This window comes from Epithele typhae (genome assembly GCF_022376455.1).
Source record: "Epithele typhae strain CBS 203.58 chromosome Unknown BXZ73scaffold_96, whole genome shotgun sequence".
NCBI lineage: Eukaryota > Fungi > Basidiomycota > Agaricomycetes > Polyporales > Epitheliaceae > Epithele > Epithele typhae.
Window position 1 is genome coordinate 105,435 of NW_025954287.1, and position 16,844 is coordinate 122,278.

Here is a 16,844-nt window from a genome sequence, read left to right on the forward strand (position 1 = left end):
AAAAGAGGAGTCTGGAACAGAGGGAGCATGAGAGGAGAGAGCAAGAGACACGACTCGGACTCAGACGCGGCGAAGTCCAACTTTGAAATTGTGACAGGCGACGGTGCTTCAGGGCAGGTTCAATTCAACTAAAGCCGTGCCGTCGCAAGGGATCGGTCTGATTGATCTGGTGTCGTAAGATGTTCGCCATCTTGCAATCGATCCCAGTAGAACCTGGGCGTGGCAAGGTCCGCCTTGCAAGGCGGAGTTCCTTTTTCCGACAACAGTCGGGCGCCCCTGTGACGACCTACGGAGAAAAGTTGTCCTAGGGTCAGTTCACTCTTAGAACGATTATACACGCATATGCCACCCGCTTGCCCCAAAAGTTTGCAGAATTACGGATATAGACAATTGGGATTAATCTATACAATTTGAAGATTATCGGTCGAGGGGGGCGACGAGGACGCGTTGAACTACCCCGGTCGACGCTTGCGAACATAATCGGTGCCATGGCCGTGACCGGGCCCGGGAGATGAGAGAGGATTGGACCCACGGCAATATGAGGTTCTGCTGATGAACGAGGGTCCGAAGCCTGTCACGTAGAATCATCGGTCTGAGAACTAACCAGATACTTAGTCGGGACTCCGCAAGAATGACTTGGTGGGGACATCATCCGATCGGACGAGGAAGAAGTTGTTGAACATTGGATATCGAACATAGGTACATACAGACAGTTCTACGTCCACATGGACTCTGTGAGAGACTTCCCATAGTTCCATATGTCACTTCACTGCCTTGTAGTTCCTTATCTCTTCCATTCCGTTCTTCTACGCTTCTCTCTTTGTTCCCTTGTTCCACTTACGGACTTTCTTTGTCTTGAGCGCACAGCCCGCACAGCATCGTATCCATCTTCTGTCTGGTCTGTTCTCTGCGCCATCTATGTCCTCCATCATTCGCTTACGTATGCAGCTCCTGAGATAGATATAAGGAGGACTCTGGCCCGCACTGCTCTTCAGTCGTTCTATCACTGACTGAGGAGTAAGTACCCCACTCTATGCGCTCCTTTATACACATGCTTACTGTATCTGTAGTCGCTCCTCTTCGTGTGCTTACAGGTACTACTTATGCACTCAATATAGTCGTTCTATCACTGACTGAGGATCGCTCCTCTTCGTGTGCTTACAGTCGGTTCCTTGCCTTACTCAGAGTTCATCAGGTTATGAGCCCTGCGCTCTAGCTTGCTTACGTTGAGCAACGCGCGCTTCACCTTTCGCCAACGATTCAAGATCTCCCCATCGACTACTCGTGGACGGTTTCGGTCGGACATAGCTTTGGGTTTTACCCTCGCAGTCCCCTTCCTCCGTCTTCACCTCTACCCTCCACAAGGCCTTCCGACAGGCTTTCGTAGCGAGGTTGCCCCAACGGGTGCTCATTCTCCACGAGTAGGGGATATCGTTCTCAACATCACGCTTCTCTGAACTTTCACCGACTTCACCGTGGCAGACAACGTTGCTGGTCCTTCTACCGACCTCAACAACGTTCAGATCCCGTCTGGCAGCTCTTCGGACTCCGACGCGATTGACGTTTTCGACTGCTCACGCTTCTACCACCGATACGAACTCCGATCAGGAGGACAAGACGTCTTCTTTGACGACGAGGACGGAGATTTCTTTGTTTGCGACGTACAACCTTGCCCTAATCGTTACGTGGACATCAACCAGCCCGCGAACTGTACGCCTAGGCCATATCACCTCGCTCCAGACTCTCCTCAACACCCTTGTCATTTCGACGCCCTCCGTTGGTCGGAACTCCCTCAGTTCGACGTCTCTGCACCAGGTTCTCCACTTTCCTCGGTCGCTGCAGACGTTCCCCCATCTCCTCTCTCCTCACACCACTCTTTGCTCGAAGTTGAGCAAGTCCTTGAAGCAGACGTCACCCCAGACGCTCCGCTCTACGGTTCATTCGTCTACGGTCCCCTCGAATCCTATCCTATCGTCGTACATACTCCCTCTCCGCCTTCACCCACTCTCGTCCCTCTAGATGATACCCTCGAGATCCTATACACGCTACCACTCATGGACACTGTCCCCGTCGCAAAGGGTTCGGTGCTCAAGGGTCGCGATGGATACAAGCAGTGGGCGCACGACATGGAAGGGATGTGTCTCATGCTGTCCTGCTGGGAAATAACCGCCACTCCTTCACTCGACCCTCCACCTGCTGCCACCGAAGTCACTGCGCACCTTGCATGGAAGCAGCGTGAATCGAAGGCACGAGGCCTGATCGTCAAACAGGTCTCGATCGAGGTCAAGGAGGCGCATCTCACCGGCAAGACCTCTGCGAACGCAATGTGGGAGGCTCTCAAAGCGGCTTACGACAAGTCGGACGCTGCATCGAGCTTCGCCCTCTTCGAAGAACTTATCAACCAGGACCGTTTCGACGAGAACAAGGACCTTGCCGACCAAATCTCGACCTACAACGCCAAGTTTGACCGCATCGACGCCACCATCGCGAAATACGGTGACGGTCAACGTGCCTTCATGTGCATGGGCAAGCTCCCGGTCTCCTATCGCGCCATCGTCACAACTATTCTTGCGACTTACGAGTCCAAGAACATCACCGTCGACAACGTCATCTCGCAGGTTCGCTCTGAGCAGACCTTGCGCAAGACATCGATCGGCAACGGCGAGGAATCCGTCAGTAAGGTCACCAAGACCAAGCCCAAGCCACGTGGTCCCTGCGCTCACTGCAAAGGGAAGAACCACGACGAATCTCACTGCTGGCAGAAGCATCCCGAGCTCAAGCCGCAGGGGAAACGTCAGGGCAACGGCAAAGGCAAAGGCAGAGATAATGGTGGTGGTGGAAATTCTGGACATTCGCATAACGTTTCGGCTCAGACTGTCAATGTACTTGTAGCGTCGGATGCCTCGTCCGCGTCGAATGAGATCTCTGCTGCTTGGTACAACGCGGGTAACACCGCTAAGCGTGATTCTCACTTTGCAGTCTGGTGCATGGATTCGGGTGCTTCGCGTCACGTATCGGCATACAAACATGACTTCTCCTCCTACACTCAATACCGCGAGCCCAAGATCTTCCATACGGCTCAGGAAGGAGATGCTGGTATCGTCCGCGCACTCGGCGAAGGAACTGTTATTGCTCGAATCGATCTCAACGGCAACCACGTCAAAGTTGAGTTTAAGAACGTTGTATACATCCCCAACGCGGGTACACGTCTCTTCTCAACTGGTGCCATCGAGAACGCCGGAAACCTCATCATTCAGGGGAATGGGAAAATGGTCATTTTCGATCCTCGCGTCACAGACGCATCCTTCTCACACGCTGGCTTGACTTTCCCTGGTGCTATGCGTCTTGAGGCTCTGTTTAATCCTATGAACAACCTCTATCAGCTGCCCACGGATATAATCAATGGCACTGTCGTCCAACCTGTTCAACCTCCAGAACCTCAAACTGCGGCTCAGTCGTCGTCGTCTACCGTCGACTGGGAACTCATTCACAACCGCTGGGGTCACTGTTCTAAGGAAGCGATCAAAAAGCTACCTAAGGCAGTCAAAGGTGTTGATGACGACATTGGTCCTGCTCCTCCCCCGTCTACTGTTTGCGATGGTTGCGCCAAAGGCAAAATGACGCGCAAACCACACCCTCTATCACCGAAGCGTGCAGAAGCCCCGGGCGACATGATCCACACTGATCTAGTCGGCCCACTGCCCACTTCTATCGGCGGATATACGTACTTCGTAACATACCTTGATGACTTCTCTGGTGCTGGTCGAATCTACTACCTTAAGGCGAAATCGGAACAGACGAAAGCTTTCCGAGCCTACTACGCCTGGGTATCGACACAGACTGGTCGCAAAATCAAGAAGGTACGATCCGATCGAGGGGGTGAATATACCGCAACAGAGTTCCAAGAACTTCTTCGCGAACTTGGGATTGAGCACGACATGACCATGCCAGGAACGCCGCAGCAAAACGGTCGTGCCGAACGCTGGAACCGAACCATCATGGACAAGGCCCTGTGTATGCTTCACTTCGCAGGTCTGTCTCACGGTTTCTGGCAATGTGCGGTCGACACTGCGGTGCATATCTACAACCGTCAGCCAATGCGTCGTCTAAAATGGAAGTGCCCGATCACGGCATGGAACGGAGTCGTCCCAGACTGTTCCCACTTCCGCGTTTTCGGCTGCAAAGCAGTCGTACATGTGCAAAGGGACAAACGCGACAACAAACTCGAGCCTAAGGCACTCGAAGTTGTGTTTGTTGGTTATGAGGGTTCCAAGGGTTATCGTTTCTGGAACCGCTCTACCCGCTCCATCATGGTCTCTAGCGATGTGGACTTTGATGAGAACGTCTTCCCTGCACGTGAAAACCACACCGGCCGTCGTCGTGTAACCCCCGATGATTCACCGTTCCCGGACATCCCTGAAGGAGAGCCTGACAACGAACCAGTCGAGCTCATACCTCCTCCTCCAACTCCTCCTCCGGAACCTGCTATGGTCCCACACCCTCCTCAAGCTCCACCCAATGCTGAGCCTGAACCAGAGCGCGAAGCTCCGCCTCCGCCTCCTGTCGTACCAGGTGCACCGCCACGTGCTCCTAACCACCGTCGCAACCGTCATCCTACTGTTGAAGAAATACCTGATGTCGATGCTGGTCCTCCACCACAACCTCAGCGCCCTCAGCGTCATGGTGCAGGACAGAATCCGCGTCGTAACAGGGACAACTTCTACGGTGACGAACCGCCTGCACGCGTCGACGCCAGGACACGACGAGACGGACAGCTACGTACAGCTGAAGAGCGCGAGTACTTCGATCTGCTCAACACTATCATCAACCACGCTGCGCGCAAGAAAGGCATTCCTCAGTCCTACCGCGAAGCGCATAACTCTCCTATGAGTGATGAATGGTTCAAGGCTGAAGCTTCGGAGTACAACTCGTTGATGGAAAATCGAACCTGGGTGCTCGTACCTCGCCCCAAGGGTCGTAACGTCATCGGATGTCGTTGGGTGTATGATATCAAGCACGATGGTCGAGTCAAGGCTCGCCTCGTAGCTAAGGGTTATACGCAGAACTGGGGAGAAGATTACTTCGAGATTTTTTCGCCTGTATCGAGGAACGAGTCGACCCGCTTCGCATTTGCGCACGCCGCGCTCGAAGACTGGGATATCGACGCCATGGACGTCAAAACCGCGTTCCTCAACGGCGATCTCGACGAGGAGATCTACATGGAGCAGCCGGAAGGATGGGTTGAAACTGGCAAAGAGGACTACGTCTGTCTGCTCAAGAAGGCCATCTATGGTCTGAAGCAAGCCTCTCGCCAGTGGAACCTCAAAATCCACGACTCGCTCATCAAACTGGGATTTGTCCGCACGTACTCAGATGCCGGAGTCTACGTTTATCGTCGACAAGGGGGTGTTCCAGGCGAAGTCACGCTGATTGTTCTGTATGTCGACGATCTACTCGTCATGGGCAATTCACGCACGCGCATCGACTTCGTCAAGGACTCTCTCAGCAAGCAGTACAAGATGACTGATCTAGGACCGGTGCAACGATTCCTCGGTACTCGTATACGTCGCGATCGCGTCAAACGCATCCTCGACATCGACCAGGAAGAGTACATCGACGCCGTCCTCGAAAAGTTCAACATGTCTGACTGCAACGCTGCGTCCACTCCTCTCCCCGCTGGTTGCGTCCTCGTCGCTCGACAGGATGAAGCACCTGCAACCTTCGTCGGGAGTACCAGAGCCTCATCGGCAGCCTTCTTTACGCCATGCTCGGTACTCGTCCAGACATTTCCTACGCTGTCACGCGTCTCTCCAAGTACAAGCCAATCCGTCTGAAGATCACATGCGTTACGCCCGCTACGTCCTTCGCTACCTCCGTGGTACCTCGCACTATCGTCTTCGTTACGATGGAAAGGATGGCGCCGGCATGATCGCGTACTCGGACTCGGACTGGGGTGAAGACCGCGACGACAGGAAGTCGACAACCGGCTTCGTTTTCCTGATGGCAGGAGGTGCACTCTCCTGGGTCTCTTGCCGACAACGCACAGTATCCCTCTCTTCCACCGAAGGGGAATACATGTCCGCGTCAGACGCTTGCCGACAGATGAAGTGGCTTCGCACTTTCGGCTGTGAAGTTGGTGACGATATGTCGAGTCCTACGCCGCTCTGCATGGACAACCAGGGATCGATTTTTCTCTCTGAAAACCCTGCCGTTGACCGACGAACGAAGCACATCGACATCCGCTATCACTTCATTCGCGAATACATCGAGGAAGGCGAAGTTACTCTCTTTCACGTTCCTTCTGCGGAGCAGCTAGCGGACTCGCTTACGAAGTCAGTTCCTCTTTCGATACTCAAGTACTTCTGCGAGCACGTTGGTTTAGTTTCATCCGCGTCTTGAACGAGGGGGTGTGTTGAACATTGGATATCGAACATAGGTACATACAGATAGTTCTACGTACACATGGACATTGTGAGATAGTTCCCATAGTTCCACATGTCTATTCACTGCCTTGTAGTCCCTTATCTCTTCCATTCCGTTCTTCTACGCTTCTCTCTTTGTTCCCTTGTTCTACTTTCGGACTATCTTTTGTCTTGAGCGCACAGCCCGTACAGCATCGTATCCATCTTCTGTCCGGTCTGTTCTCTGCGCCATCTATGTCCTCCATCATTCGCTTACGTATGCAGCTCCTGAGATAGATATAAGGAGGACTCTGGCTCGCTCTGCTCTTCAGTCTAAGGCTGTATACAGGTCCGGGTCAGTGCGCAGGTAGACCTGCAGGGATCCGTGTATGGTACTGCAGCTCATTAGGGATCATCACGGGTATGCAGAACCCACGCGGGTCACGGGTGGGGGTCACGCGGGTGAGGGTACGGGTAGTAGTCAGAGGACCCGCGGCACATCGCGGGTACCCACAGCCGGCCCGCGGGACCCGTGCGTACCCGTGCATGTACTGAACGCCACAGCTGTGCAAGCGCCCTTGTGCGCCGTGGCGGATGATAGCTAAAGCGCCGGTGGCTTCGCCACCAGCTGTACAGTACATTACATAACCCATGGCAGCCTGATTGCGGTCTCAGACTACCCCCACCGAACTGCCTGTATCCCCACAACTACCCTGCCATCTCCACTCGCCCTCCCACCTCATAAGTGATGTCGTTGCCCGCACCTGAGTCATCTACTACCCCCAGCACCCAAAAGCGGCCCGCTTCACCAACGGAAGGTGTTGGCAGCAAACGGCGTAAAGTGCCGACAGAGCGTTGGAAGCTAATGCAAGAGCAGCTGCAGACGGAGAAACCCAAGGTGAGTTATATGCACAATATGCCACTACCGGGGTTGTACTCACCATCAAGTGTCTGCCATTCACTCCCAGGAGAACGTCGGCATGCCAGAGAACAAGAGTGCGCCCACCCCAAAGCGCGGCAAGGACAAGCGCACCCCACGTGACAAGGACGCAGCCGCACCAACGCGCGGCAAGGATGCGCGCACCTCAACGCGCGACAAGGACGGCGATGGCCCCACCCCGATGCGCAGCAAGGGCACACACACCTCAACACGCGCCAAGGATGGCCCCACCTCCATGCGTGACGAGGACGCGGCCACATCGACACGGGACAACGACACAGCCGCATCAACACAGAGTCATGAAAAGGATGCAGCACGCACGAAGGACAAGGCCGCATCCTTGCGGCGTGACAAGAACACGGCGGCGGCGGTGACACGCAACAAGCCTGATGCGGCCGCATCCGTCTCCACCTCGTCCGGACACCGTTATAGGTCGCCGTACTGCTTGAGTGAAGAGGACGAGGCTGCGGCTGTGGCGAACAGGCTTGACGGCTCGGACGATGACATCATCATGCTTGACAGCCCACCTGCGGAGTCGCGTGGTCAGAAGCGGCCTCGGAAGGATGCGGCCAAGTCAGAAGCGGAGGCGAAGGCGAAGAGGGCGAAGGTGCCTGTGTTTGACGATGATAGCGATGGTGAGAAGCAGCTTGGTAAGTCTTCCAGTGATCTCTATAAGAGCGTACCAACTCACCTCGCTGTGGGTGCACTGCAGATGCTATGCTGGAACGTTGGGGTTCACATGCGTATGGCTTCTTCGATCCGCGGCCTGCTGTCAAGGAAATCCAGGGTCGTCGTGCCCATGTCTTCCGATGCTCGGCGACAATCTGTCGGGGTTCTACAAGAAATGTTAATCGCTTCCTCAACACGGGTGATGTATCGTCCACGAGCAACTTACTCAAGCATGCCACAAAATGCTTCGGGCACGAAGCTGTTGATCGCGCGCGCAACAACAAGCTCTCAGCGGAGCAAGTGCGGGCGAATATTGTCAAGGCGACGACAAGTGAAAGCATCAATAAGTACTTCAAAGCCACCAGTAAGAACACGGTCACGTACTCACATCGGCAGCTTACTGCGTCCGAGACACGGTGAGCCCACTTTATTGCTGTCTGAGCTGTTGTACGTGAATCTAATCACTGTCAAGGTGCGAGTTTGTCCGGTGGTGTGCTGAGTCGTACCGCCCATTTGAGATCGTCAAGGACACGCACCTTCAAGTTATCTTGAAATCAGGACGACCGGGGTTCATGGTTCCGTCGCCGAGCACGGTTGCGCGCGATACCAAATTGCTGTTCGCTCGTACACGCCGGCGTCTTCGTCGTCTACTTTGCGTGAGTCCTGCATTAGTATCAAATCACCTCACAGCTCACAGCATCTCTACTTACCAACAGGACTACGATGGTCGGCTCAGCATTGCAACGGACTGCTGGACGTCTCCGAACGGCCACGCGCTCATGGCCATCACGGTGCATGTGGTCCATGAGAATGCACCTATGTGCTTGGTTCTTGATATTGTCGAGATACCCAAGGTATATAATTTGATCTGCTAGCATCCAGGGTCAGTTCTAATCGTCTGCGGACTTTCAGGCTCACACAGGGGAAACTCTGGCAGAGGAGATGGTGCGCGTCTTGAAAGAGTTCGAGATTGAAAACAAGGTGAGCGTACCGTCTTGAGTCTCGACTCTCAACCCACTGCTGGATTCAGCGCGTGGTTATTGTCCGTGTGGTTCGTCGTGCGATGCATCTTGCAGCTTGTTGTGCAGCGCGTCGGCCAGCGCATCTTGCAACGCTTTGGCCAACGTGTTGGCCAGCGCGTTGGTCAGCACGTTGGCCAGCGCGTCGACCAGCGCGTCGGGCCATGCGTCTTGCAGTGTATCATGTGGCGTGTCACGCGGCTGTCTTGCAGTGCGTCGGGGCCTGCAGCTTGTCGTGTGGGACGTCTTGCGGCGCGTCTTGCAGCGCATCGGGCAGCGCGTCTTGCGGTGCGTCGGGCAGCGTGTCTTGCGGCGCGTCGGGCAGCGCGTCGGGCAGCGCGTCGGACAGCGCATCTTGCAATGGCCAACGTGTCGGCCAGCGCGTTGACCAGCGTGTCAGGCCGTGCATCTTGTGGGGTATCCTGCGGCATGTCGTGTCGTGCAGCGTGTCGTGCGGTGCAGCGTGTCGTGCGGCTGTCTTGCAGTGCGTCGGGGCCTGCAGCTTGTCGTGTGGGACGTCTTGTGGCGCGTCGGGCAGCGCGTCTTGCGGCGCGTCGGGCAGCACGTCTTGCGGCGCATCAGGCAGCGCGTCTTGCGGCGCATCGGGCAGCGCATCTTGCAGTGCGTCGCGTCCGGAGGCTGGAGTGTCAATAAGTTGAATCGGAGAAATGCAGTGACTGACTGAGAAACATACACAGGTTCTTGGCACCACATGTGACAGTGCGTCGGCGAATGACAAAATGGTCGAGAAGATGGAGGAGGAGATGGACGAGATGTGGCGTGCCACCATGGGGCACGTTCGCTGCTTCGGCCACGTTGTACAGCTGATCAGCTGGGGGCTGTTGAAGCAATTTGAGCCACGTAAGAGACCTAAAAAGAAAGGTAATGGTGAGAACCCGGACGACTCTGGAGCAGAGGAAGAGGACTGTGAAGGAGCGGCAGAAGAAGACGAAGAGGAGTTCGATGAGAATGGAGATGTCATTGAGGAGATGGAGGACGAGGAGGAAGATGACGACGATGGGGAGGGATCAGAGGCCGGGGAGGAGGGAGATGTGTTGGTCACTGACGACAATGCGGGGCTGGGCGAGGTCAGCGCCGATGAGTGGGTGGATGAGATGGCGGGAATGACTCCGGACGAGCTCGCGGAGTTTTACAAGAGCGTGCGTCCGGTCCGTGGGGTCTTGACCAAGGTACGTGTATATGCGAGGAGGTTCTGACCAGCGCGATATACTCACATTTTGTGCTGCCATGCAGATCCGTCGCCTCGCTGTGAAGATCCGCAAGTCGACGACCAAGTTGCTGCCGGCATGGAAGAAGCACTTGATTGATCGTGGCTTTGCCGTGCTCATGATCCCCAGGGATGTTCGGACGCGGTGGAACTCAACATTCGACATGCTGAAGATGGTCTTGCGGTTGAAGATAGCGATCCGCTCCTTCACTGTTGACGACGGCGACCATGGGATCGACCTGGGGGAGTTCGCGCTGTCGAGAGCAGAGTGGACGATTGTAGAGCAGCTGGTGGATGTTCTGAAGGTGAGCAGAGCGCGCTCGGGTTGATATCAAACACTGACCTTGTCTGCTGTGCTCGTAATCGCACTCCCACCACCGTATGGCACCATGTCTTCCGTGCGTGCGGTTGGCTGCTAATTTCGTCCTTCTGCACCCACGCTGCCGGCGCCCATTCCACCGCGCGCTTTCTTGGCCGTTGCTCTCTTGCCCGCCCCTCACTCGACCGTTCAACACCCCGGTCTCTCCGTTCCCTCCTCCCTCCCTTGTCTGCGCTCTACGCCATGCCAACGCTCGGCCCACACACTCCAGATCTTCAAGGCTGCCACTCTCTTCTTCTCCAAGCGTCAACGTCTCCCTGGAAGCCCCACCCTCGCCTCGGTCATCCCAACCATGGACATGTTCGACGAGAAGCTGACCACCCTCCAGTGTGAGGGCAGCACGACTTCGACTGGCCAGCTGCTTGATCCCGCAATTCGGGGGGCATGCTCATTTGCGAAGCGCGTGCTCAACAAGTACTATTCGCTCACAGACTCAACGGAGGCTTATCGTATTGCAATGGGTAAGTCCTCTCCTTCAGTCTACAACTATTTACATCACTATTGATACTACCTTTCCTAGTCCTTCATCCCAACTACAAACTCGATTACTTCCGGAGCCAGAAGTGGGAGCCGAAGTGGATCGACACAGCTGAGCAGCTCGTTCGCGACGAGTTCGACAGTGTCTACAACCAGCCGGCCAAGCACGGAGGCAACGAAACACCTGCAAAGAGCAGCAGGCTACCCGTACGTAATTCTTCAATCGCGAAGTCGCGCAGCAGCGGGTCGCCTGACAGTGTATTTCTACAGGACAGCGACGACGACGAACAAGACATGTTCGACAACCTGGCGTTCCACCATTTGGGGAATGTGCAGGCCCATGACGAGCTCACACGATATCTCGCAGATCCAATCATACGCGTCCCGGTCACCGACCCTCTAGCATGGTGGCGAGCTCAAGCGACCGTGTATCCTTGCTTGAGCCGCATGGCCCGCGATTACCTTCTCATTCCAGGTGCGTTCTGAAGTGCATCTGCAGATGTAGTAGTCGTGCTGACCTAACTTTCCACAGCTACATCTATCGAAGTTGAGCGTGTATTCAGCCGCGGTCGTCTCCTCCTCCCGTACACTCGCAATCGGATGAGTGCGCAGACGACGCGCGCACTCCTCTGTCTTGGCAGCTGGTCCTTGCACGACCTCATCAACAACGACGACCTCGCCACCATCAGCAAGTTGGACCAAGTCGAGAAGAAGGGCGACGACTATGAGATGAAGCGGGGTTGGGATGCGATGGGCTGACTTACCCATGCTCGACGTTCCACCTCCCCACATCCAACATGTTCCTCTCTTTGCGCCAGACGTGTTCACCTCCCCACGCTGGACACGGCAGCCTGTTCATATCTCTGTTCCTCTCCCCACACCGGACACGTTCACCTCCCCGCACTCGATGCGCTCAACTCCTCGCGCTGGACACACCCAACTGCCCGTGTTCTGGGCATGCGCACACGTCCCCGCCTTCCTCCGATTATCGCCCTTCACCACAATGCTCTTCCGCGTGACTGTCGAGCGTCTTGCCCTCTCCCACAACGTGCTCCGGATCGACGCACTGCCCTCCTCAGTGTTGCCTCTCTCCGGCGTCCGCGTGCGTTCAATCTTCCACCTCATCACCCTCTGCGCTGCCCTACTTCGTGCCCACGCCCTTCAACACGCCCACGCCACCCTCCACTTTGTCCGCCTCTACCTCATCACCCTTCACGCTTCCCTTCTTTGCGCCCACACCAGCCTCGTCCGGCTCTGCCTCATTCTGCTCCGTACCGCCTTCCTTCGTACCGCCTTCCTCCCGGAGAATCACCGTCCGTAGGGGGCGGCCTGCACGCCAATTCCTGTCCTCACGTGCCACGGCCGCCTCTCATGGGCCACCCACCATCGACCATCGCTCGCGGCTCGCCAAGCGCCGCCACTGTTCCCGACAGCAACACTCGTTCCCCAGACTGCGCGAGGGCAGGTGGACGAAAGCGTGGGGGTCCTTTATGCGCTTTGCGCTCTGTGGCCATCGCGCGCGATAGAGGGAGAGGAAGGCCAAGAGCGGAGGCTTTCACGTCACGTTTCAGCCACGCAACGGCACGAGTGGGGCTCGAGCCTTTCCCGTCGCCGTGCAGCGGAGCGCGTGGGTTCGATGGCCGTGGCGGATCGGTCACCGGTGGAAGCGGGTGTGGAAGCCGCCACGCCACGAGTCGTCTACGGGGCTATCAGAGGCTTGAGTCTTGAGAGGGCCGCAGAAGGCGAGCGGGAGACTCGGAGGCACTGGGTGGGGCTCTGGCTGGAGGACATGGCTGGAGGACACCGAGTAGACGCGAGCACGGGATGGGCACCGCGCTCAACATTCTTTCGGCCATGGACATTGCGCAATGGTGCTTCGTGTCTGATTGTAGATACACATATAATACTAAAGCTTACTACATATGATACTTACGTGGTAATGAACCCGCGGGTAACCCGTGAAGGGTCCATACCCCTCACGACCCTCGGGTTGAATGACTGGACCCGTCCGTACCCTCACCCGCGCTACACGGGTCACGGTATTCGCGGGTAAGGGTACGGGTAGCCCTCAGACGACCCGAGGGTTACCCGTGGTGATCCCTACAGCTCATGCACCATCCAGATCCGGGTACATGAGGGTCCGGGTCACCACGGGTCCAGATCACACTGCCCGGGAAGTGCCGGGTATGCAGGTGCACCTGCGGGTGTACACCCATTAGCGCCAGGGGATTCACCGTGAAAATGGAGGTGTGTGGGTAGCATTATTGTGTATAGTGCACAACACTTCGTGACATACAGGAGTGTGGCAGCACCCGCTGTACGCCCTCTCAACACTCCCGGAGTGCCAGGTTCAGAGTCCGGCTCCGCCTGGGCTGCGACGTAGTACGTACAGTGGTAGTACACCGCACACTGATGACCGCTCTCCCCAGCCCTCCGCGTCCAAGTGGGCGTGCCGCATCACGTCTTCGCAAATCGCACGTCTTGCACACGACCCGACGCATGGCGAGCCTGCCCACCGCGCTGAAGTGTGGAAGAAGGGGCAGCAGGCCCCTCCGCGTCACACGCAATTGCAGGCGTCATGCGCATGAGCGACGTGTTGTCCGTGCGAGGGCCGTGTTGTCCGCGAGAGGGCTGTGTCACCCGCGTGAGCGACGTGTCGCCCGCGCGAGGGGCCGAGGGCCGTTGAGTCGTCCATGCGAGGGGCATTTCGTCCGTGCGAGGGGTGGGTTGTCTACACAAGACCCGTGTTGTCCGCGTGAGGGCCGCGTCGTCCGCGCGAGGGCCGCGTCGTCCGCGCGAGGGCCGCGTCGCCCGCGCGAGGGCCGCGTCACCCGCGTGAGCGACGTGTCGAGGGGCCAAGGGCTGTGTCGTCCACGCGAGGGGCATTTCGTCCGTGCAAGGGGTGGGTTGTCTATGCGAGCGGCGAGACCCGTGTTGTCCGCGCGAGGGCCGCGTCGCCCGCGTGAGCGACGTGTCGTTGGCTCCGCGTTAGTGACGTGTCATCTGTGCGAGGGGCTGAGCGGGTGTCGTAGCTGCGAGCCAACACGCCTAACCACAGTGCCATTGTGCAGAAGACATCATGGCACACGTACAATAGTCGTCGCCGCGAGCTGTGTGTTGTTCAGCCAATGTCTTGTGCCCGCGATCCTGCGGGTCGTTCCCACGTGCTGCACGTTGTCCCCACGTTTCGCGGCCTGCACGTCATCTCCACGAGCCGCCGGATCGCATGGCTAGAATAGAGATAATTGGGAGCTTGAAAGGCGAGACAAAGATGCTTACTAATCAGGTTTCTGCACCCCAGGCACGGCGCACACTTTGCCAACGATGAGCGGCATAATCTCTGAATACGAGCTGTCAAAATGAACGTGGTGAGTGGGGCGAAGGACAGAGGCAGGGATATTCACAACGTACCTGCGCCAATCCGCCAGCAGGGTCACCGGGACTGTTGCAGATCACTTGTCAGATAACGATCTCTTGTCAGATAACGATCTGCGATTCGTGTTGATGGGGTAGCCTGCAGGTAGATAGTGGAGATAGAAAGTGAGGTGGAAGTCTGGTGTGATGTGGGTGAGGTCGCTGGGCAAAAGGTTGATGAAGGGCTGATGAGGGAGAGGGTATGTGATGGTGAGAGGAAGAGCACTGGGTTCGTGTCGGGTCTGGATAGTACAGACGCCGGCGGGCAACACCGAGGAAGGTCGGTTACATTTGTGTCCCCCAACAGAGTCGTGTGAATGAATGGAAGCACTGTGGGCCACGCACGCCTGCGATTCCATTTCTGCCCCGTCTTCATCCTGCGTCTACCGTTCCGCTGCTCACAATGCCCGCCGTCATGTCCTATCGCAGCCTGGCCGTCCTTCATTGTTCAACCACAAGCCTAGCCAGTACGGGAAGGCAGATGACGGCACGTGGTAGGCACTGCAACAGCGTTATCGGTGAGTACTGCCCCTAATCATGCGGTTTTTTCGCTCACTTGTTTTTCCGTCCGCTGGATGATGCAGCAACTTATCTCGTGCTCATCCTAGCAAGCCTCATGCACCACCACACAGCGCAGGTGCACGGCATGCCAAGGCCGGTGTTCCGCACATAGTGTGGATGTGCGGGCCGATGTCGCCCTGGGTTGACTATTTCTGGGCAAACAAGAATGATTTCGACCGTCCAGGTGAGCTTTCAGAAACCTTTCGACGCGTCAGGTGCAGCAAGTGTGCTGATCCGGTCGGAATTTGCAGTGAAACCATTGCTCAGCACTGTACCACGAAGACAAATTCTGACGCCAGATGAGAGACGAAGCGATCCTCAGACGACTGCGATTCGGTGGAGGATATAGAGCAGATCCCCAGAGGGCTGAACAGTAGTACGTGTGCACTTTGCTTCCCCCGATCCCTGTTCCTCATTGTCGCTCGTCACCCAGCCTTCATCCCTTCATGACCCCGGACCCTTCAGAAGCGTCCGAATCACGGCCCTCCGGGGCCAAACGGCGTGTCGGAGACCGTACCCCGTCGCCCGACTCCATCGTCCTTGATGATTCCCAGCCACCGACTTCGACAGAGACCGTGAAGGCCGTGCAACCAAGCTCGAAACGTCCGAGGCGTGGGACCGCAAGGTGAGTTCATTTCGCGTTCGGTTTCCTTCTATTGTATTCACACTTGTATCTGGCAGCGCTACGAATCGGGAAATGGAGGCGTCGGCCTCGGGTGGGAGCCGTCATCCAACCATCGTTGTCTCCGACTCCGATTCTGACAGTGTCGGTGACGGAAAGAACTACGTCACGGATGAGTCCTCATCCAGTTCAGATGATGGCGGTTCCGACTCGAGCGACTCGGGCGACGCGAAGAGGACAACACGGAGGAAGAAGAAGAGCCGCACGGCGAAGCAGAAGGCCAAAGAGAAGAGGAAGAAGAAGGCGAAGACGATGACCGCATCATCAAAGGCTGTATCGCGAGGTGGCCCCACCGCACGCGACCTCCAGGTTCGGTTTGCGAAGCGCTATGAAGGTCTTACCCCTGAGGCCACTCTCGGTAAGCCTCAATTTACCGCTCACACCACATATCTTACACGTTTACTCATGATTACCTTCGTACAGAGCGTTTGCTCGCGGTGTGGGACTCGCCGTATTACGAGCACTTCCGTATGCCCCCGGAGATCGAACACAACCACAAGGGTGAAGTTGTACATCGGTTTTTCTGCAAGGCGTGAGTTTATTGCACATCTAGCACTGCCCGAGTGCGCGCTGATCTCGTTTTTTAATACAGCCATCCTAAGGCTGTATGCAGGTCTACCTGCAGGTGATCTGGATCTGTACCTGCAGGTAAGCATGTCTGACAGACACTGATCTGGATCTGTAGTGATCCGGAACTGTCAGGGACCCGGATCTGTATGATCTGGACCCGTGACCTGCAGGTACACCTGCGAAATGACCTGCAGGTCATTAAAACCTGCGGATCCAGGTACTACCTGATCTGTAATATTCAGGTACACCTGCTACATGACCTCCAGGTTGTCAATACCTGCAGATCCAGGTATTGGTTTACTTGAAAAACTAACTATTACACAATGCGGAGTTGTAGAAACGTCCTTGCGAGTCCCTAGTTTGGAGCCTGCACGTGCAGGAATCTGACGCAGGCAGAGAGCGTGAGTGCGGACTCGGGCGGACTCAGTGGAGGGTGGACGATGTGGCAGACATGGCAGACGGGGATGACGCGCGGATGCGGAGGAAGCGCGGAGAGCGCGGAGG

General features: G+C 56.5%; 4 protein-coding genes across 4 annotated transcripts; 3 read left to right on the top strand and 1 right to left on the bottom strand.

The window, feature by feature from the left end:
• Positions 1 to 8,058: 8,058 nt before the first annotated feature.
• Positions 8,059 to 8,885, top strand: BXZ73DRAFT_55587 (uncharacterized protein; the record flags this gene model as incomplete). Its single annotated transcript, XM_048021369.1, has 3 exons — positions 8,059 to 8,426; positions 8,483 to 8,666; positions 8,727 to 8,885. The coding sequence occupies 3 exons, from the start codon at positions 8,059 to 8,061 to the stop codon at positions 8,883 to 8,885; spliced, it is 711 nt and encodes a 236-aa protein (XP_047872203.1).
• Positions 8,886 to 9,222: 337 nt separating this feature from the next.
• Positions 9,223 to 9,721, bottom strand: BXZ73DRAFT_106995 (uncharacterized protein; the record flags this gene model as incomplete). The annotated part of the gene is made up of 2 exons (XM_048016798.1): positions 9,223 to 9,668; positions 9,712 to 9,721. The coding sequence occupies 2 exons, from the start codon at positions 9,719 to 9,721 to the stop codon at positions 9,223 to 9,225; spliced, it is 456 nt and encodes a 151-aa protein (XP_047872204.1).
• Positions 9,722 to 9,817: 96 nt separating this feature from the next.
• Positions 9,818 to 10,586, top strand: BXZ73DRAFT_55579 (uncharacterized protein; the record flags this gene model as incomplete). Its single annotated transcript, XM_048021367.1, has 2 exons — positions 9,818 to 10,219; positions 10,284 to 10,586. 2 exons carry the CDS (start codon positions 9,818 to 9,820, stop codon positions 10,584 to 10,586), a joined length of 705 nt encoding a protein of 234 aa, XP_047872205.1.
• A 4,948-nt stretch (positions 10,587 to 15,534) lies between these two features.
• Positions 15,535 to 16,306, top strand: BXZ73DRAFT_106997 (uncharacterized protein; the record flags this gene model as incomplete). Its single annotated transcript, XM_048016799.1, has 3 exons — positions 15,535 to 15,713; positions 15,770 to 16,128; positions 16,194 to 16,306. The coding sequence occupies 3 exons, from the start codon at positions 15,535 to 15,537 to the stop codon at positions 16,304 to 16,306; spliced, it is 651 nt and encodes a 216-aa protein (XP_047872206.1).
• Between the last annotated feature and the right edge of the window lie 538 nt (positions 16,307 to 16,844).